We start from the raw sequence: 23371 nt of genomic DNA, 5'->3' as shown, positions 1-23371 counted from the left end.
TTAATGAACATTATTATCTTATATTGACTTTGAAAATGAACATTTGACTATTAAAAATCATTACATTGCTATTATTACCTAATCATAACCAATTTCAATTTATACTCACAGGCAGGCAATCGCAGTAATTATAAATCCTTAGAGAGAAATTGAGAAAAAAAAATGACTTGTGATATGATGTAAGAATGGAGTGGGTTTAGGTTAAGGCAGAACTTATGTGTCTACATTCCAGCCCGGAGAATATGTGATCGGGGTCAGAACACGCCAGAGAGAGGCTTCTGTTTGCACCTCACGGCACATGACTTGACGGAGGACGACCCTCGGAGAGATTGAGTTTTCTCAGGGAACGACACGAGTGTCTCGCTCAATCATTAGAGCGGTGGCAGGACTTAATGACGCAGAAAACACAGGCGAACACACCGGGGCCCGGTCCTTTAAGCAGATGCTGACTCCTCTGAGTCAATATTACTGCAGGAGACTGATGCTACAGGGGGGCCGTGGCTCTTTTTCACATTCATATTGGCACAGGACTCTAAACGCGCACATTCTGTTGATGTAAGGCGATCATCTGATCACAGATTATCAGAGTTTATGGTATGGATTTTCATAGTTTTTTTTTTTTTGCTTCAGCAGAACTGTCTTACAGAATCATGATTCTAAACATAATGTGTGGAATCCGATTCTATACATTATTTAAATACATATATCTGATTCAGATACATTATTGGGAATATATCATGAGGTCAGCTGTGTTGCGATGAGAGATTCACATGAATTAACCCTCTGTATTTTATTACCAAGTTCTGAAATTCAGAACTTGGAACAAATGTGGAAGAAGCCAAAACATGGAGAGTTATTACTTACATAAGTACAACAAAATGGGGGCATCTCTTTTCTGTCTCTAGTTTTTAAATGGCTGTCTGTTTGCCATCTTTTTTCATTAATGTAAGTAAATGAATGCAATGGATGACACTCTGAAGTAAAGGCTACCTTCACCTTGGTTGCTATTGTAAAGTTCTTTCTTCCCCTCTGTAAGATGGCACACTTCCAAGCGACAGCGTACGTTAAGTGTTATCAGACAGACTTAGACAGTGTTTAATTACAGTCTCCAAAGCAGCTCTTTTCCTGCAGCACCACAGGGGAACACTTAAATCCTCATTATTGGTCCATTAGGGAGCACGGTCAGTGGCCAGTGATCACTGACAGCAGGCATCAGGGGGGGTCAAAGGTTAATTAAAGAGATAAAAACCTCTGATCCCGCATTGTTAACCAATCTGTCCTGAGCGAGAGTGAGTCATCAGGAGGCGTGACACACCCCTGCTAAATCATCATCTCTGATAATGATCCCATCAGCCTCATAAATGATCTGTCTCTCTCCCTCTGTCTTTCATCTGATCCGTGGAAACAGTATGGATATACATACCACAACACTAATCAATAGCTGGGGGATTTTGTCATTATATTAAAACAAGAGGTAAGGAGCAAAGTACTGCATTATGAATACATTCAAACACAAAAAAGTCAATACAGATAGCTTGGCCGCTCACTGATAACAAACACTGAAAAGAACTCAATGCACTGGCTTTCTTTTCATGGAACAATAGTTAAAATCCTTTAGCCCGTATGTTCCAAATGACAGACGCTCTTGGTGAAAACAATTAATTGACAAGTCACAGGGATCTGGCTAATTAAACCAACGGAAAACAAAAATGTCCCACTTCTACATCTTAGCTTGTGGAGGTATTTTATTTGATTCTGTTTTTCCGTGGGTGACAGAGCCAAGCCACTTTGAAGCCGGACAGTCTGTCAGACCCGAGACATAAAACACGAGGCCTTGTCTTTTTAATCTCCTCACTGCCTCGGGCAAGTGCTAATGGAGATGTTGTACAACACATTACAACAGCACTTAGGGGGCCGTAGCAGGCAATCACACTGGTATTTAACCAAATCCGCCGTGGTGGATTGGAGCACTTAGCACCGGCGGTCAGGAGCGGAGGACAGGATGACGTAGAGGAGCTGCTAACTGTGCCCTGCGGGTTGGGAAATGTGAGAATTCAGTTACACACACCGAACGAGAGCAGAGGAGCATGCTGTTTATGAGCCCAGCCAATGAGAAGAGACAGCTGCCGAGTTCCTCTGGGCCGGCCAAAGATTTACTATCACCCAGACAGGCAAGATGAAGAACTGGGCCACTCTAGGCGTTCCACCAATCTGGTCCTCCACAAAATAATGTTTCCCTAAGAAAAATAGCAACATGGGGGTTCTTATGCTTTCCTGGTGTTCTGTCAGCACACGAGAGGACCTTATATTTAAGGTGTCTTGATGGAGGTTCCTGGATGATTTTATAAAATCAATTGACTTTTCTGACATGACTAAAAGATTAAAGTGATGATTGGTGTGCCTTCCTTGGCCTCCCCATGATATATAATTTATATAATATTTCATAACAGTGTAACATAGATACTCAGAAATCAATTTAAAAAAATGTTGTTTAGCCACTTTCAAACTACTCATTTTATTATTTAGAGATATAAAGTTGTGTCTGTAGCTACAAAGTACAAGAATTTATTATATACAGTGGTTAAAAAATTATAATTTTGCTTTAATATCATAAGGAGTGATAACATTCATTTTGGAAAGCACACTGTTTCACATACCAATAGTCAGCTGCTGATAAAAAATGAGAAGGGATCTAGCAGTTTCTATGCCTGTCAGCACTGAATATTTCTGAGGGCCAAATGAATATGTAGATGAATCTGTGTTTACTTGAGTTGCACATGAATGGAACCAGGGCATTGGAATGCATGGAACAATGTTCTGCCAAAAGAACAAGTCAGCCATTTATGGATGTGGGCTATGTGGAGTAGTGGCTACAACATGTCTCCCAGCTGTTTTAATGCCATGAGATGTATGCACTCATAACTGTGATCATGCTGTGTGTCTATGTAGATACATAATCGATGTACTTTTTACCTACAATTGATATTTGTCAGCAATTTGTATTTTTTTCAGTTGCCCTCACAGTTTAAATCTTTTTAGCTCACATGTATCACTTGTCAGCTGCAAGGTTCCAACACCCTTACTGGTTTTTTGAAGTACCAGAAACAGATTAGCTCCACATGTCACATGACCTGAGATCACTGTAATGCATTGCAATGAGAAAAAAAAACACAATGAGTAAATGCAAAAAATGAACAAATACATTTAGAATCAACAAAAAAGAACCATGCGATCGTTCGAGATTTGAAGTGTTGCTTCATATCTGATTAAGACTGATTAATGTCACATTTGAAAATATGTATGCGTTAAAAGCATCTTCATTATTTTGGCAATGTTTGCTAATCATTAAGTGCAGCAACTCCCTAAACTCTTAGTACAGAGGACAGGACCTAACTCATAACACAGCCGCTCTGGGTATTTAAGTTGCATGTGCAACAAAGCAATAATGCCCTCAGGGGGGATTAGTCAAATGTGGAGACATGACCTTGTGTCCTTGCCACATGAAATGTTGCACCTCTTTGGGTTTCCCCTTTTCATTGTCTTTCAGTGTGATTTTTTTTTTTCTTTTTTGCTTTTTCAAAATGCCACAGAGAATGAATGGGTCTTTATATAGAGCCAGCTCTTGTAATGTTGAAATCAGTGCGCCTACACTTCACAGAGAGAATGAGACAGGAAGAGAAAGAGTGATGTTGGAATTACATGGAAGTAGCTACTCAGATAACAGAGTCTCTTGAGAAAATGATTTTCATTTCAGATGAGGTTATTTGTTGATGGAAGATGGGATATTGCAACTTCACATTTCAGTACCAATCGTTTTCCAATGAACTTGAACGAATGGAGCAGACATCACTTGCATGACCATAAAAGAAAAAAAAAACAGCAGAATATAAAATACACAGATGACGATATCTTTATATCTTATTATATCTTATTATGAAGATAATTTTACCTATTCATATTAAGTTAGACAGTAACAAGTAAATCTATCATTACTGTTCAATCACATCAAATCTTATCTCATTGCTTTCTGTGAAGAATTCTTCAGTGACTGCTCACTACTCCTCAGTCTATTTTTTTCCCATTCATTGTGAGTTACAAAAGTTAGTTTTTCGCTCTTAAATAAAAAAGAACGGACAGTTTGCAGTTTATATGAAGTGAACCTGGCATTCTCGCTGCACGAAAACTAACTTTGAACGCCCAGCTGCAAAAAAAGGAGCAAGAAAACAAAGCTGTCTCATATAACACTGAAATTCCTCCATAACTCAATCTGGGCATCTCATCTGTGGTGCGGTGCGCACGTTCTGAGAGCGGAGCGGGCGAGGTGAGCCGGCCGGTGATCGACTGCGGTGTCACCTCCCGCGCGCGATTTACAGTGAGCCGCTGCTGACGAGCTCCCCGCAGTAAACAGCGCACAGGGGCGTATTTCACAGCGAGCTGGCTTTTATGAAGAACACTTCAACGCCCTGCCGTGCTGCCAGCGTGATAGATGGACAAAGACGCATGACAAGCTTCATCATTGTTTGTAAATCTTAACTGTTCCCGCTCACTAACTCCAGAGGCAATTTTCCGAAGACAGCAGGCCGACGGAAGGACAGCATCACACTCCTGAAGGTTATTCGGTTGGCCCTGTGTTTGGCCAACTGATTACCGGCCCGTGAGAAATAAATACGTTAGGCGCTGGCGGATGTATAGACGCTCAGTGCCATAGAAAAGACTCCATCGACTGTTTCGAGGCTAAGTGCAGTAGACGTATCTCTGTGTGGAAATAAATATTTTCTTTGGTTTGTTTTGCTTAAGTACAAGTGGCTCCTCCATCTTATGCATTATGCGGTATTGCCTTCTGGTATCTGATCACTCTAAACTGTCAGATCACCATATTACATATTTGTTAAATCAGATTAAATTTAGACAAAATTCTTGGGAAAAACATTAAAACAGGACACAACACTGTTTATCACTGGAAACTGTGAGTCTATAAAATGCAAATACTGTATGTCTTATGAGCATAAGAACACAAGCACAGGCACATGTGCTCGAGCATGCACACACACACACACACACACACACACACAAACTATCCATTTAAGCAACTCTCTGAACCTTCCAGTCTTGTCTCAGCATTTAAATAGACACCTTGAGCGTCAGATAATCCATCAAGCTGATGATGACTGCTTGAGTCAGTAACTGCAAAGATAAACAGGGCTGATTGTGGGTGAGATGATGTTACTCAGAAGCCCAGGGTTTCTGCATTGTGCCAAACCCTCCATAAACACCTACCAGCTGCAAACCGATTGGTGTCCACTGTAAACTCCCAGCTTCAACAGGCCACGGCACGTTGTGCACCCTGCATGTTTGCTCAAAACCACATTGGCACAATTTTTCTGCTACTTCTTAGGTGAATATCAAGGTCTGTCTCGACACTGATACAGATCATTCCTGGTTCTCAACAACATTGCTAAGGACACTCTTTAAACATTACCCAGAGCAACACACATCTTCTCCTACAATTTACATATCCATTTACACAGCTGAAGACGTACAGAAACGATCTAGGTTGCTCAGGAGTGCAAAAGTTGTTTGACACAAAGAGGTCAAAACTGCAACCTAATGGACTGGTGTCAGTCTATTGCACTGCTCTGCCACCTTAACATTGCGACCTTCCACGGGTATGGTGAGGTGCATGGCTATAAGCCATGGAGAGGAGAGAGCTCAGCTCTTTAGGCTGTACCAGCTGTGGCAATGATGGAGAACAAAACCAAAGGCTGTTGAAGTGACACTGGGGAGGAGCAACATCTTGCACAGATAACAGCTACTCTTCACTGGGTAAAAGTCATACTGCACTCTGGGCTTCTCTCTAATGGTGCTTCAGATCTCCAAATGTAGAGCTGAATCAGCTCTGAAACAGCGTGGTGAAATATGTCTGCATAAAAATGCAGGGCTGGGGCCTTCATTGTCCCTTTCAATTGCCTTGCTGCTTCCAAGGGCACAGGGAGACTCCTCTGATCTTTGCATGCTCTGAAACATACACCTGTTCATTGGAACAACTTTGGGGATTTTACAAGTCTTGTTAAAGGAGAGGTTTACCACTACACTGTGTGGTAGTGGGATTTGTGACAGTTCCTGTGTATTTAAATGATCAGAGCCATTCACTTAGAGGAAGAGTGAGTTGTTCTCCATCTTGTAATCCCTTCCAGCAGAATTTGAAGAGTGCAATGAGCCAGTGACATCATCAGGGCAGTGAAACAGCACCAGAACCGTATTACTCACTGAGCATTTCCAAGACACGGGTATGACTCTATACATACCGATATATATCATCATATATATCAAATAACTGATTTTGTCTAATTTTAAGAGGAGAACTTAAAATGTCAAGCTTCACATGTATGTGTATGGTATGTCAAAAAAACACTATTGTAATGTTGCATGCATATTTTTTGGAATTACCGATTTTTGGTACAAGTCCCAACAGTGCACCACAGTGAAGTGGGATGAAGCTGGAGAAATACAAAGCCTCTCTTTCCTGCCAACCCTTTTGTCATCAAGGTTTGGTGGTCTGATACTGTGTGAATCTGTGGTGTTTGGTATTGTTCATGATGGGACTGATGGGTATGTTGTCATTAGAAGAAGGTGTGGGTGATTGATAATTTAGTGGAATTTGTCTCATATTTCTTTTGTTATGCTTTTTACCGTTGTACAATCCTTTTTGGAATGACAAATTTGCATATTAGGCTTGTCTCATTGCACCAACCCATGCAGCCATTACATTACGTTACATACAGTCATGCAGGGGCACAACATGAGTGCAATCCTATAGTGCATTCACACACTATTGATCGCATTACTAATCCCACAGTGCACCACAGTGAAGTGGGCACCGATTGGAGGATAGATACTGCTCCACTGACATCATCCTAACAATTAGCTGGCACTTGATGACTCACAGCTTGCTCTTCTCATGGTGAGAGGAGGAGACCCAGGCCAATATAGCCACATTTACTGTTGTGGGCCCTGGTCATTGTCAGCTGATGACACAGTTGGGATCATATATGGGCAATAGGGGTCACCCTATGCTTAAGATGAGCACACTATCAGCTAAGATAGTCAGGAGCCATGAGCCGTGTGCACTGCGCATTAAGTGAAATTATGTAACATGATGATTTCTTTTTTTTTTTGCAGATCAGCACTCGACAGATCAAATTGAAAATTATCCATAAGACAAAGATAATTTTGGCAGCATGATTATAAAACATAAAAGAACCGAACCTTAGCGATTGTACCAGATGCAACATAACCATTACTCACTGATATTTCAAATTAGTTTGGCAGTATAAAAGAAAGAAATTGACCTACCACATAATTCCAAACAAAAAAACTGAGAATTTAAAGTTTCAAAGTGATGTTGACAGGACCACCTGAGCCTTGAGTGTTTTCTGTCCTGTAACTAAGCGTGGAAAGCCCCCCTCCCCGAAGGAGAGGAGAGGGACCCTCATGGTTATGTGGCAGAAATCAACAGGGGAAACTCATTAAGGACCACCTGTGACTCCAATGCCACACAGCAACCAAGGGAAACTCCAACCATCCCCCATGTTCCTGCCTCTTTTCAGCAACCCACAGAGAATATGCAAGCAACATACTCACTTAAAATGCTATGACAATGCAAATGGGTAAATCTACACTTCAGTGCAAGGTAACGTTTGCAGCGTTTAAGAGATCAGCTAGCATTCAGGCCCTTCCCCCATAAATTCTGATGAAGAGTGAATAAATTGCCCTAATAAATGTTTTATTTCATTCATTTTTTTACTTATTTATTTGATTTTTTTATGGCGCCCTTGGCTTACTGTGGGGACCTCCCTCGGATGTAGTTAACTACACTCTTGATAAACTCTTGTATAAACTTTATGGGGCTGTGAGAGTGGGTGGCAGGCGTTGCTTATGGCCAGCCTTGGGCGTGGGTAAGGAGTGGCCGTCTTTAAGGGTCAGGTTGGGGGATACGCAGGCCAGCCCGCCCAAGGCTGCGGAGCATCTGGCATTGACAGAATAAGCTGTGGATGAGGGGGGAGTCCGCTTTTAGAGTCACACACACGCACACACACACACACGCACACACACACACATACATATAGACTCAGCAATTTACATCTGCACACATAAAGACACCACAGACTCACCCGTATGCAAACACAAAAACACATACTCACAAGCATACACTCAGATATGCACACACACAGGAAGATATGAAACCTGTATTATTTCAAAAGACTGGATATTTCAGATCAGTAGCACTTATTATGTCAATAGGTCTATCATAATCTGCTTCAAGTACAGTCTACTTGAAGAGCTTTATGACACAGGCATGACATCTATTTTAAAATACAGATATTAAAGCAGCGAGATAAACCATAATGGCGAGACAATGATGACTATCTCAAAATCCTGTAATTGAGCTTATTGGGATTCTCTTGACCTGACTGTGCCAGCTCAGGCAAGAGTCTGCTGCTCCAAAAACTAACCTTATTGCACAATGTAAGCTTTATTCTGCAGGCTCTGTATATTTAGCCAATGGGTGCGACACCATGCTAGTATATAAGTCGATTTCTACAGATACCTATACAAAGAGTGATGAAGCTGAGCGTGACTCAAGAGGGTGGAGTAACAGAGCCGCTCGGTCACCTGATAGAGTATGAATGTTTCCATGTGCCCAGCATGAATGCGACTATTGATTAACGTATAACTAACGCAAAGCGTGCATAACGGGCATACGCCTTTCACAAACATATGTGACAGAATGCTTAAATCAACAACAAAAAAAAAATGTGTCAAAACATTCTCTTTGAGGATGGACATATATTTTAAACAGAATTATAGGAATATTTTCCAAAAGTGACCATTCGTATATGTGTGATTTTTATGTATATTAATCACCATGTGTCTAATATTAAAGGGCACTGCTAAGAAACCTAATATGGGCTCAGGAATAAACAGGACGAATCATGGTTAATTTCGTTCGCAAGTGGTGGACCCAAAACGAATAGCAACAAACTGCCCTTGCAAGTTCTTTCAATCTTCTCTGCAACTTGAAAACGAGCCATCTACTCAGCGGCGCGAGGTTTTGCGGATTTTCAATTTCGCTTTTATGGAATTTGATTTCTGTCAGGCAGTAATATGTCACCATTTATTGTCCACACCATCAATTCCTTCCCAGACAGCTTTATAAACTGTTATTTAAACTACACCGAGCTCTAGTATTGCTCAAGACAAATACACTGCAAATCGAAATGGATTTTTCAAATGTTCAAAGTACATATGCCAAAACAAAATTAAAGGCGCAAAATTCCCAGGTTACACGGAACAGCTTTCACTATTATAAACCAGTATCGGAATGTACCGAGCACCACTGCAATTTACAAAACAGGCAACATTACTAAATTGCAGTGTTGCATTCATTAAAAAAACGAAAAAGAACAGTCTGTGAATGCTTTTGCACTCTGTGCTGTTCTTCCCGAAGAAGACCACGGTGACGCAGTACAGCATCCATAATTCCGTCCTGCCTTATTCCTTTACCTCCCTGAAGCGTTCTTATCTGGCACCATCAGATGTCTGGATTATGATCGCCACCCTTATATTTTCATTCCCTGCCTGCACTGCAGGCGGGCCCACTCAGCGTATGCAGGGTATGGGAGATGAGTGCTCAGATAAACCTCATCCAGAACGCAAATGGAACGTCCTCGGGTTCTTTACCCCCGTGCAGAGAAGTCGTGCTGCATGAGCGGATGCCTCCTCTGCTCGCCAATCTCTCTCGCTCCCTTTCTTTTGACGTTTAGCACGGGGGAAGTATGGAGGTTTGATTTTTGTAATGCAAGCTGACTCAATCTTCGGCCGTTTGACTGGGCGACTGGCCGTCAGAGGGAGTACCCTGGGCTCTTTAGGGATGAAGGGGTACCCTGGCTCGGTAACCTTCTGTCAGGGTAACTGGCACTGTTCCACTTTGTACCGGGAAAAAAAAACAGTGAGACCGAACATCTGATCTGACCACTTCGTTAATGATAAACATGTTTTCGTAGGCAGAGGTATAATGGGCATATCATTAGTTTGGTGCCATCGGTTTGCAAAGACACATGCTAGATAATCTCTGACAATCTCTGTCTGTTTCCAAGAGGTGCGTGTCAAAACTACACTGTGACCTGATTCCACCAGAGTTGCCATTATTCGATGCGTTAAAATTCAGCATGCGTTCATATACAACTGCGCTGTCATATGTTTTAACAGTATATCATATGCCACATCAGGCGCAATTCATTTGCACAAAAGCCCCGTAAAGCTTGCTGCGATGAGTGGAAAAGTTCCACTTTCTCCGAGACGGCCCCGCAGTGCCTTCATCTTTCCCCTGACAGACAATATCATTAACCTTTGCAATTCACTCCCATCGTGAAGCAGCCTGATGGAGGCAGTGACCCCAACAACAATATGTTGCCATCAGAACCTCAACCGCGCCAACATGCTGAAATATGGCCCTATCAGCACCAGGGGAGAATAAAACACTCAGATTAGATCGCTGAAGAAATATAGATTTAATTTGTTTCACACGTGGGCTCTCTGATACAACGGGGATACTTTTTAACATAAATCTACAGAATGAAGACCCGGATGAATGGGTCGTATTCCAGGACCTGCGTGCTCATGAACCCCCTCTTTTAGTCTCACTCTCAATATGAACGCATAATCTCTACTTTAAAGGGTAAGCAAAAACCCCATGAATCAAAGACACGTGGCAAATAAATAATAATAAATGGATGCATATCAATGCATGTTACAGACTCATTGCAGGGCAGTCACATTCAGCATGCTTTGATATAAGACCCTAAATCCACCAAGACAAGGGATATTTTTTTGTGTTTGTATTTCATACAAACAATTTATTTAAATCTCGAATGTTCTTGTCATGTTCAGTGTTATCATATGCAAAAACCCTCTGACTGTTCTGATTCTGCCATGATTCTGGTTGGTACTATTGTACCGCAAAGACCTATAGTCACATCAGCACAATGCATATTGGATTGTGAGGACACAAGGTACCCTATGCGAGTCATGTGTGGAGCGTTACAGTCAATTGCACAGCTGCAGCCCAGCCAGAGCAGCACAGACAGTGTGATCATGTGTCAGGACAAGAGTGTCTGCAATGCGTTTTCCTTACTCAAAGACAAACTCTCTGTGTCTGAGGGAGGACTGTTGCTCTCCACCAGGGGGGTCGAGTGCATGTCAGGGAAGAGTGTATCTCAACAGGGCAAGAGCCTGCATTAACAAGGCAACTTTGCAAAGGGGGGAGAGAGCGCCCCTGTTGGAGAACTGCACTAGGAAGAACAACTGCACCATAGGGTGGGGGGGCGAGTGTGTGTGGTGTAGGGCGCAGCTCCCTGCGATGATTGTGAAGTAATTACCCCACTCAGATAAGGGTTAAAGAGCGCCCAGTGGCAGATTTAGTTGCAGTTCCGTCTGGCGGGAGCGGGGAAATGTAAACAGCGATGCGGACGGAGGGGGGCGATATGGCGTGAAGGAGGCACACCTCGGCCCTGTGCTCGGCCAGTCAGTCGGAACCGGGGGCGGGCGCAGAACCGCCATGCCGGCGCGTCGGTGCTGTGCGTAAGAGAAGCCGGCCCTCGTCTGCCAGATGGAGCGCAGAGCCGGTGGGCTGACTGACAGGGGCCACCATCAACAACCCTGCCCTGCTCACCCAGTCATTCTTTCACTGTGCTGGCATGCGATAACCAGTGTGTGCCGTGTGTGTGTGTGTGTGTGTGTCTATGTATGCATCGAATGCCCACCTGTGTGTGTACATGTATTTGTGTGTGCATCCCTGTGTGTGTGTGTGTGTGTGTGTGTGTGTGTGTGTGTGTGTGTGATCGATTGCTGTCCTTCTACAGAGTGCAGTACACCCAGCTTGTACTCTCTCGTTCACTACATCACTTGACTGCCATAAGCAGCAGATATAGATCTGTTGAACACAGCCTCCAAACCGGACTCCTTCCACATGCTTACCTGGGGAGAGGTTGGCCACTGATTCAGTATCAGTACAGCAGGAGAACATTAAAGGTAATTGGGTTCCATAACAGCACAATGGTCCAGCACAATCCAGACTGCTTTATTGTGTTTGTAGATTTAGCTTGAGCACAAAACGTGCTGACAGTTATGGTACCTGACAGCATAATTAAATTAGCTTTTTCAAGGGGTTTTCTCCACCTCAGGAAGCTACAGAGGGTTCACAAGTGGACCTTTCAGCAATACTGTGCTATTGAAGAAATTCAGTGACATTTCTAATCTATTTAAACTATTGAACATCTAGATGCTTTACCCATTGCTTATTCGATAACAAGCATTTGCATTGTGATGGGTTATTCAAGTCATTCTCATACCAACTTCTCAATTAGCAACTGATTCATAAATAAACTGCTAGATGTGTTGATTTCATATTCAAATAATGACCTGACCTAACTTCTGTCAGGCAGAAGGCAAATCTGTGCATCACTCTGATTGGCAGTAAGGGCAGCCAGTTCCAAAGGCCTACAGCCCAGCTCTCTTACATGGTCAGAGATACTGTTAAAGGAAATCAGTTAACATATTTAATAGGGCCAATAATTAACCAGTGATAATACATAATGTTTTCTTTGGGTGTCTTAGGACTTGAAAAATCCTAAGGACTAGAAAATATCCAGGGCAACAAACCAGAAGAGGCAGGCATTGCACTACATTTACATTTAGTACAGAGCTACTTACAAGAGTGCATACAAACAGGTTAATGACAAGCTCACTCCTTTATAACACTGATAGTCTAGGCTCCTGGTACTGAAGATAGTTCTACATATTTCTGAAGGACATTAGCAGCGGGACACAAACAAAAGGTGTGCAGAGAGACACTCACCATCAGACCAGATGCACCATTGGAGTGCCCCCTGCTGGCCATTGTGAGATACAAAAAAGAGTGGCATTGTAACAATTTGCATAATACCCACCCATATGATCTTGTGACTAGCCCTCATATTACTTATTTGCCAGTGGAAACTAAGCATTCGATCAAGTCATCCTCTGTGTTCCCATTAATAGGAAAAAATCAAAATGAAGAGTATACTACTCTTCAATAGCACATGATCACTATCCCACACTGTTGCTCACAAATTTAATAGGTACTGTCAGTTGGAAGGGTCAACATTCCTCTGCTTTAAATAACATAAAAAAGGAATTACACTGCAAAACTGAATACTGTGAGGAAAGTTCTACTTTATATTAAGAAATTGTAACAAATCAACGCCATCTGCTGGCAGCAGATATTAATATTGTCAAAGAAATCCCAGGTTTTAAATCTTGATTTGGGAAGGCACTCCCCCTAGAAAACGCTTTTTCTCTCCCTGCCAATGGTAGTCCCTTTGTTCAACTTATTCAGAGCTCTGCGTTCAGGCTGGTCTTCTCCGTTCCAACGTACTCTTGCAACACGGCTCTCTTTTTCCCTCTCCATTGGTTTCTGGCTGGCACCTGCATAGCTATGCTCCAAAACTCTGGAACTGGTGTACTGCGGCCTCAACCACACCACTCTCTAATTTACCATCTCTCCCACAAGCGTGCTATGTGCCCCGCTATGACCACAAACTGGTCGCCTGTCTTTTCCCACTGAGCCCCCATCATAGTCATTCCTGGCCCCCTAGTGGCGGGGGTTGAAGACATTATGCAGGGTCTGGCAGTACGGAAACTCATTATGACAGAGGATCAAAAACATTTCATGCCCACTAAACACACAAATAAAATATTATGTAATATTATGTAATGTAATAAAAATGAAACACATCAGACATTTTTTTTTGCACCAAGATCTGCGGTCATCCCATCTGTTTTTGATGAGATAAACATCATACTGTTAGTGATGTTTAATGAAGGAGGAAAACAGCTGAATGTCAGGGGCTTATAGAGTATATAGCTACACGCACACATTATGGTTAACAGGACATATACACGTAAAACATGACAAAATGCAGCTCTTAAAATCATTGGCCAGTCAGTGGATTAAAAAACTTGTCGCCATGTTTTTAACACATATCTTCCAACCAACTGATTCTCCTCGAGGAAGACAGTTTGGGAACCGTTGACCTGTAAGGTCAAAATAACTGAACAACCTTAAGCAGCAGATCCAATTTCTAGCATCTGAATCAACTGCATTTTGCTGAAAGTACGTTTCATCTCCTACCACTAGACATCTTTCATCCGTCTTGATATGTATGTGTATAAATTAGGGGAGTAAACTCCAATGTAAAATGAATAAACCACAATGAAATTAATTAAAAATAAACAACCAACTAGAAATTTTAAATAAACAAACCCAGTTCATGTTCTATCTTTACAATGTTCCAGAAAGCCTTTATTCCTTTACTAAGCAAGTACAGTTTTACAGTATAGTCTCACAAAATGCAGAATGCATCTTCTTTGGACAAGTCCATTCAACCAAAGCCAGGTACATGGAGGAGCAGCATTTAAACAGTTAAATACCTCAGGGGTCCTCTCTTTCTACTGTCAGTCTACAATTAAACATGAAACTAAAAGGCACATCCACAAACACATTCATCAATGGAAGCAAACAAAGAGAAAAACCACTGATTAAAGTATCACCCTGCCCAAACACATCAGTAATGCACCAAAGTTAGACTACATTATCTCCACGAAGCGAGTCAGCAAATTTTGAACATTACACAATGAAAACATTCTGAATAAATGTGCCAGACCGAGTGATTTAAAATGTTTATTTGCACTTTGTAATACAACTACATAAAGAACATAAGCAGCACAATAACAGCACTGAACATTTTGATAAACGCAAATGTTTTCTACATAAGAATACCATGAAATATCAAGCGCACTATAAAATACTTGGGTGTTCTCTTCTGTAATACTGCAACTAGGGAATCTGTCTTAGTGAAATAATGCTGATAGGCTCTCTTACTGAGACAAAGACAAAAAACAATTTCCTAGCAAAGCAAGCCTATCGGGCCGCAAATGAAAATGGTGTTTGTTATTCATGACATCCACAGAAATACTATTGCGTATGTAAAAAAAAAATACCAATTGACACCGGTAGGGGGAGACAGCAAGCTGTATTCAGTGGCACAAAGCACATGATATAGAGGACTGAACATTTCATGGTATGCAAAGAAATAAAAGTTTACAGCTCTTGAGGGAAGGGCAATTACATGACATTAACATCTTGAAGAGCTCGGATTAAAGAGCACCCATGTCATTTTAATGCAGTTTATTCTTGTTATATGGCAATCTGAAGGCACTTCAAAACATTTTGATAAAAAGGTTAAAGTACCTCAATGTTGCTAAGAACAATTTATTATAAATTGTACATAAAAGACAAAAGGAAGCCTAGCACATGCCTAGCATCTCTAACTCCTCTAAAACATACAGTATATACACTGAAATACATTATTTATATATGGATTAAAAACTATGAATTGATAAATATTTAACTTCATGTCATGTTTATAAGGGAATATGAAATATTCAAAATACTGAGATTTTTTTTAAATACATAGAAACAATCTGTATATAAAAGTTAAATCTTACATCCCATCTAAAATATATTGCCCAAATGGTATATGGAAAGCTGATAAATGCCCATCCTGCTGACCAGTGATATACATCCAGGACTGGGGGAGGGGGCGGCACACCCAAATAGAGAGAAACACAGAGAAGATGAAACTAACATGCTTATGTGATGTGTGTGTGTGTGTGTGTGTGTGTGTGTGTGTATGTAAGTGTGTATGTATGAACATGAGCATATATACACAGACAGACATATTACACACACATTATATATAACTATATATCTATGTATGAATGTATGTATATATATATGTGTATATACACACACACACACACACACACACACACACACACACACACACAAACCCACACCGCAGAACATCTATTGTATTACGACACAAGAGGCAATAGAGGTATGCTTCAGTAGCTAACATCTTCCATCTTCCTCTGACGCTTAATGCTTGGCTTCTGCTGACATTATAAATGCAGATTGAAATGGAAAGGGCAGACAGGGCCGCACATGTGGGGCACAACACTGAAGAACGAGGAAAGCGTCTCGGTGTTTAGAGCTAACGCTGACAGACGCTTTCCCGGTTAACTGCCTCTTCAGCATGTGTGGCAGATGCTCCTTACCTCTATTGCGGAGAACTGCTGGTGAGATCAGGCACAAATGAAACTCATGAATACATTCAGAGAGTGTCCAGATCAAGGGGCACCTAGGGCTGCGTTCCGAAAGCAAAACATGATCAGCTCCTAAAACCAGGATTATTCTTTCAGCGTGAACAATCGGAGCTTGAAGTCAAGGTCTCTAGAAGTGATTACTGTAGTGAATGCTATATATCCGAAAAGCTAGCGCCAAGGGGGAAAGCGTTTGGATGGAAGCCACAAGCACAAACTGACTGGATAGCCTTTAACCGGCCAACTGATTGACGCTTGCTGCTTTCCAGATAAATAATTTCCCCACATGAGTGTGTGGAAAACGACCCTCGGTGCCCTTGAAAGTGAACGAATAGCAGCATGGGGGTGTGGGAGAGAGGCGGGGCTTCAGAGCACTGGCGCCCTAATCGAACACGCTTCTCCGCGTGGGGCTGGGGGACGTCTTCCTCCCGAGGCGGGGTGTCCCCTGCAGAGAGAGGGCACAGGAGCATCCAAATTACACACACACACCTCGCTCCTCTCTGAGGATCAGAATGAAACAAACTCGGGAAAACACTCCAGACAAAACAGGTGCGCACACACCCCATACATGAATTACATTACTGTCATTTAGCAGACACTCTTATCCAGAGCAACTTACAGTTTTTATCCGTTTATACAGCTGGATATTTACTGAGGCAATTGTGTATTAAGTACCTTGCCCAAGGGTACAGCAGCAACGCCGCAGCTGGGAATCTAACCAGTAACCCTATGGTTACAAGCCCTGCTCCTCACCACTATGCTACACTGCCACCTTATGGTACATGCAGTACCGATTAACAAAACTGATGCAAAATGAAGGGAGGTACTGTCTATTCAAGTGAGTGACCAATTTACATATTATTGAACTGCTTACCCAGGGTGACACACATAATTTATACCTCACACATACATTCATACAGCTGGTTACCAATGGGAGTAGCTCAGGGTGAGTACCATGCTGGTGGCTCAACTGGTTACAGCTCACTGCTGGTGACAGGTGTGGCTTATTAACATCTATAACACACGGCTGCCCTAAAGGTGGCTTTGGTAAAGGTGAGCGTAGATGTCATGTGCAATGTGTGGAAGTGTGCTTTGCGCGGGTACGCACCGGGGACTGGGCTTTGGAGAAGTTGACGTGGGCGTACAGCAGCACGGCGATGTCCTTGTGCCCAGCCTCCAGCGCGATGGACAGGGCGGTGCTCTCGTCCTGGTGCCACACACAGGGAGAGACGCATCCGCTGTTAATCCCTATGGCTCACTTCCTTACCAGGGCACACTCAACATACTGATCATCTCTAAGATAATCTCTGCATGATTCACAATGATTTACACAAGGGTTACCGAAAACCCACAATTTTGCAATTCACAACTTTCCCAGCTCTCTTTACACCATTAGCATCACTCTGCCAGAGATGAGCTGGTTCACTGCATTGCTTAATTTAGGTCCTGGACTGTTTTCCATAATATTTTTTGGAAATCAACACATTCAGTGCATTATCTCAGCCCGCTAAAGTCACTGTCACCGGCCTACTCAAACGTGATCTATGGGTGGTGTCTAAAGGATGATAAATGAAATAAAGAAGCACGCCGTTAAACATATTTCTTTCATCTTCAAATAAGACAATTAATTAAATCACATGGTTCTTTTTTCAGGTTGTATTGAAAGCACACATATTCTGTGGCCTTCCAGGGCAACGGTAGAGTCACCACAATTTTGATGAACAAGAAACTAGCTACTTGTTAGCTAGGTTCTTAATGGAAAAAATAGGTTTATGATTAGAGAACCCAGGTGTTCTGTAAAATATGATGTAGACAACAGATGAATAGATGCAGCCTTTTTAGTATCTATCATCCATCACAGCAGCTGTGAGAGGTGGAGCGGGAGGCGGAGACTCACGCTGTCACTCAGGGTGGCGTCACAGCCGGGCTGGGCCAGCAGCAGCTTGACGATCTCCACGTGGCCGTGCTCGCTGGCGCACATCAGCGCCGTGGAGCCCTCGTCGTCCTGGATGTTGACGTCTGCCCCGCAGGCCAGCAGGGCTTTCACCATGTCCATCCTGCCGTGGCTGACCGCCAGCATCAGCCCCGTCTGGCCGGCCTGGCGGGGCGAGAGGGCACAGGTCAGAGGTCAAGAGGAGAAAAGATTTACTAAGTGCACATGTCCGATTTTACCAAGTGAATCAGATTTTAAGATTTTTTTTAAGGAAGCAAAGGTTCCTGTAGCAAAACAAAATTAACGTTGAAGTGTCACAACTCTAATGGCAAAAAACTAAACTTTATGAAAGAACTGATGGAGAGCAGTTACAAAACAGATTTATAATGTGACAAACTGCATTTTGACCCTGAAAAAGTGACACATATTGGCATATATAAGATTTCACCCACTGATCCTTTGTAAAGACAGTACCTGCTCTTATTTTTTTATTATAACTAATTCATGTCTTGTATTTTCCCTGCATTCATAAAACAGAAAGATCTAATCTTACACAGGCTGAGCAGAATAATGGCTGTTTGCAGAAGAAAAGCAAACATCCCTTTGAGAGGGGCTCCCTCTCTCCCTCCCTCTCTGTACATGGTACCGACCTGGCTGGCTTTGGCATTGACATCGCCTTTGCTGAAGAGCTCCTCCACGATCCTCATGTCCTTCTGGGCCTCAACGGCGGCCAGGGCAGCGAGCATGATGGGGGTGTAGCCCGCCTTGTTCTGCTGATTGACATTGCAGACATCTGCAACAAAGACAAGGGGGTGGGGGGGTTAGGGGGACACATCAGCGCCTGCTTAAAGCAGCACCCCCACTCCATGGAGGGGGGCCATTGTCAGTGTGGGGAGGGGGACACTTAACGTGGCCGCCATTCAGCCGGCCCACATCCTTCTGAGGAGGGGCGGAGACGCGAGGCCTAAGCGGAGCTTCAACTGCCGGGCCGAGACCTTTGGAGCAGAGTGTCGTACTGAACAATGGCGCACAGCAAAAACAGGGTCCCGGAGCACAGACCATCAGACAGCAGAGGAACACAAAGGCCCGGGACAATGGGCCTTTTCTCTCACAAGTGCCTGCAGCTCATCACTCTCCGCGCCGAATTCACTGCTCCTCACTCCCTGAAAGCGGGCGCCCCCAAAGCTCCAGCCGGCACGGGACGCCCGCGAGCTCATTCAGGTTAGGCGGACCGGGACCCCCTCGATGCGGATTTAATGACGGGAGAGTCGGATAAATGTGATTCAATTTGCTTTTTGTGAATCGATTAATCACTGGCGGCTCAGAAGCACCCAGATTAATAAACTTGTGGCCTAAATGCCGCGGTCTGAAAGGGGTGTTAACTGGAGTCAATCTTTTCCAAGGACATTGTGCAAGACAAGGATAATAAAAAGCACACACTTCCTGCAACTTCACTGGAAAAGCTTTCTTACGACAGAACTTCTCATTACAGGAATTACAAGTATGCATGCGTAATTACAGTATTTATTATTGACAAAGTTTGCAGCTTCAATATTTCCCAAATGAGTTTTTTACTTAACCAAGAAATGTGTTTTTACTTTTGAAGACATTTTTCTAAAAATAAAAACTGCGCTGCATAAAAACATTGATGTTTCATTCATAATCATGCATGATGTAAAAAGAACACCACAACCTTCGAAATGATGTAAAAGAATGAAATTCTCAGTGACTTTGAAAATCTGGATTCCAAAGGGAATTCTGCTCTCTTTATGGCAAAACTCCAACCCCTCCTTAGCTCTAACCTCATGAAACCTTTCATGAAATAAGAAAAGAATACGTAAAAATGGCAAGACTTCCATCATAATGTGAAAAACTTTCACAAAAGAGCCCAATGGAAAATAAACAGTTTACCCAACCCGACACGCATCGGTTGTCAACAAAACTTTCAATGCGACACAAGCTTCCGAAGCAGCCGTCGCTGTCCCACAGGCGTAAAGGGTAGGCAAGTGCCGCGCATTACCTGCATCCAGGAGCTTCTTGACGATGTCGAAGTTGGAGTGGGACACGCTGTAGTGCAGGGCGGTGTTGCCGTTGCCGTCGGCCATGTTGACCACGTGCCGCAGCACGGCGGGGGACACGGCGCGGAAGGCGGACAGGTAGTCCTCCACCATGGCCGGCGCCGCTGACTTCTGACTGGACACCCGGAACCACTCGTGCTGGATCGTGTTCAGACACGCTCGCTGGGGGTGAGAGGAGCCACAGGAAGACTTCAGCATTCAGGGCACGCTCTGACAGTCACACTGCTAACACTCCATCATTCCAATAGCTGCGCTGCAGCCACTCATAATGACTCCCAATAGCCATACTGCAAACACTCGTAACTCCAAAAACTGTACTGCAACCGCTCAGAGTGACTCCAACAGCTACGCTGCAAACACATACTCTCAACTCAATGCTTCCCAGTTAATCAGTTACACAGTTAAATGAGTTTGCATTAGTTACTGTATAAGGTGTTAAGCTCCTTGTACGCACATTGACAGGACAACTGAATTGAAAAGAATAATTTACTTCGATAAATGTCTGTATCAAAGTTTATCTCTTCTAAAGGAGAGAACACCATGTGTGTCCAATTCAATCCTACTGGTCGAGTTAATGATGGAAAACTGTTTCCATTTATCTGCAAAGCAAGCTGCCAAAATGCAGAAAAGGTCTTTCTGAAAGCCTGCTGGATACGGGGCTCCTGCTAAAGCACAGCTTGGAATGTCTAGAGGATAGTGTTATTTCTGCACGCTTGCTCAACCTGCGCTGTGGGATAAACATTCTTTCACACTGTGTTAGACACGAAAGGCTTAGTCACCTTCCTGCCTGCATAACAGAGTCGTGAGGCTGAAAAATTATTCTAACTTGGTTTGACTCCCTGCTGCTTTTTTTCCGCGGGGCTGATGTTGACAAAAGGCTCCAGGTTCGAGCTGGATGAAACGCTATTGGACGTGCAGCAGCAGGAGCAGAGATGTTTGAGTGCAAGAGGCGGGGTGGGGAGGGGAGTGAGGAGCATCCCTTGGCCAGCTCTCTGAACAGACTTTGTCTGAGGGCACTGATTACAGTTTGGAGACGATGTGGCACACCGCCCAGCTATACGTGCAAGTAGAATGAAAGGTTTGAAGAGGCTGGTAGCTGGAAAAATCTAAATACAGCAATGCTGCCAGTAGCATAGTACGAGAAAAGCTTACACTTTAAAAAAGTACTTAATCCACCCTAATTATCCATATCTTCTTAGTCTGAATTCTGTCGAAATGTGATCTTGTTCTCATTAGCGAAGTGCTGCTACAGAATCAGGCACAACAGGGAATTAGGTTTCTTTCCAGAAAAAGGCAGACTGACAGATCACCACACTGCCTAATCCCACAGAGGCAGAAGTAAATCCTTTTTCTCACCACATCTTTGCCAGTTAAAGCCTTGCCGTCATTGAGGTGGCTTTTCAGAACGTTGCAGGCAGCTACCATCTTCTCACTCAACTCATACCTGTGGGAGGAAAAGGGTTTAAACAGCACCTGTCCAGATTGCAATGAGAGCTCTATTCAACCTCCCACATTTTTAAAAATTTTATTAAATTTGGTCTTTGTTTTCCTTTTATTGTTTTACAGCAAAAGATTATAAATACATAAAACATACAACACTTGCTTAAATTTGTTACTCACATAACCACAAACTTCATCTCATGACATTACTTGCTTAGTAGACGCTCTTATGCAGAGCAGCTCAGATAGCTTACAATTCTCTCATTTATAGCTGAATATTTTACTGAGGTAATTTAGGTCAAGAACCCCGCTAAGGAGTACAACAGAAGTAGTCCACTGGGGGCTAATTCTGGAAACCATGAGGGTCCACGCCCTGTATCTTGCCACTGTACCATACTCACGGTTACTGTCGTTAGACTGCGGAACCAAAGGGATGTGCTGTTTGCCTTTATTTTGTGTCACTACCTGGTTCCAGGACTTTACCCACCTCTCCCTCACTTCCTGTTTCTCAGGACTGCCCTCTTCCACCGCTCTTCTGACTTCAACAGCTCCCTTGTTGCGGAACTCCCCCGCCTGCCTCCCCTCCAAGCCCCCAGGCGCCTCCTCCCCTCCGAAAACCTTCACCTCGTCCTCGTCCTCCGACCCCGAGGAGCTGCTCTCCTCCGAGCTGGAGTCGTCGCTGGACGTCGTCTCATACCTGAGGGGAGGTCAGAGTGAGCCAGGTAATGTGACCTCAGGTAAGACCTGCCACCCTTCCCAAAGACACACTTGCTCTCCCACTTCCTGTTATGTCCCTTCAGTTGGTGACTGTATTACTGTGTAAAGCAAGGATGCATTCTTTCAATGATTGAATGATGAACAATTATTCTTGACTTATCATTGTTTGCATTCATACGTGTATACAAATATATGCTGTAAATTGACTTGGATAATAATATCCAATAAAGGACTCAATGACATCAGTAATGACTTTATGAATAATAATAATTGAACAAACTGAACTCCCTTGAATATCCACACATAAATGTAAACACACAGGTAAGAATCAATACAGTGTAATTGCCTGCATACTAAAAGATTAGCATGTCTCTCATATATCCTGAAAGACATGCTAAGCATATAATTAGTGAATTAAACACAGAAAACTGGGAGGCCAAATGCATAAAATAAGACAGGGTAACAGGGTAGCTCCTCTGAGGATGTTTCCAAAAATAGCCCCACCCCACTCTCACCCTCCATTGACTCCCACAAACTGCAGGTTCTTTTTGGTGCCGTTGGAACCCGAGTGTCCATCCTTCTTCTTCATGATGGACTTCAGAGTGCTCTGACTGCAAGGCTGCCCTGGAAGGACCGGGAAACAGGAAGTTCAGGAAACGGCATGGTGTAATTTCACGAGGACGCCTAATGGGGCTTATCTGCATAAACAATCTGAGTGTTACTGAGTGAGAGAACACAATTATTTACGTCACATGCCATTATATGCCTGTACATGGCAATATTTAGCCTGGCCTGACGCTGTTGCTCATTCAACTTGAATGAATACACTTCTGTTCTGTTGTGCTGGAAGTTGCTCTGGATAAGAGCATCTGCTAAAGAAATGTAATGTAATTTAATGTAATGCCACATTTAAGAATTGGTTCATTTTAATGTAAACCCA

General features: G+C 43.1%; 1 protein-coding gene across 2 annotated transcripts in view; it reads right to left on the bottom strand.

The window, feature by feature from the left end:
• Nucleotides 1-15962: 15962 nt before the first annotated feature.
• The window catches only part of kank1a (KN motif and ankyrin repeat domains 1a), a 46396-nt gene continuing 38987 nt past the window's right edge, over nucleotides 15963-23371 (bottom strand). For both annotated transcript variants that reach the window (XM_036526502.1, XM_036526504.1), the window contains 8 exons: nucleotides 22947-23055; nucleotides 22202-22411; nucleotides 21631-21718; nucleotides 20217-20436; nucleotides 18847-18989; nucleotides 18161-18361; nucleotides 17372-17470; nucleotides 15963-16708 (listed from right to left, as the gene is read on the bottom strand). In XM_036526502.1, the coding sequence (XP_036382395.1) occupies nucleotides 16646-16708; nucleotides 17372-17470; nucleotides 18161-18361; nucleotides 18847-18989; nucleotides 20217-20436; nucleotides 21631-21718; nucleotides 22202-22411; nucleotides 22947-23055 (1133 nt within the window). In that variant the 3' untranslated portion in view covers nucleotides 15963-16645. The remainder of the gene's footprint in view (nucleotides 16709-17371; nucleotides 17471-18160; nucleotides 18362-18846; nucleotides 18990-20216; nucleotides 20437-21630; nucleotides 21719-22201; nucleotides 22412-22946; nucleotides 23056-23371) is intronic.

This window comes from Megalops cyprinoides, chromosome 4 (genome assembly GCF_013368585.1).
Source record: "Megalops cyprinoides isolate fMegCyp1 chromosome 4, fMegCyp1.pri, whole genome shotgun sequence".
Classification (NCBI taxonomy): domain Eukaryota; kingdom Metazoa; phylum Chordata; class Actinopteri; order Elopiformes; family Megalopidae; genus Megalops; species Megalops cyprinoides.
Note: the sequence above shows the minus strand (reverse complement) of the source record. Positions and strands in the feature narration are given on the sequence as shown.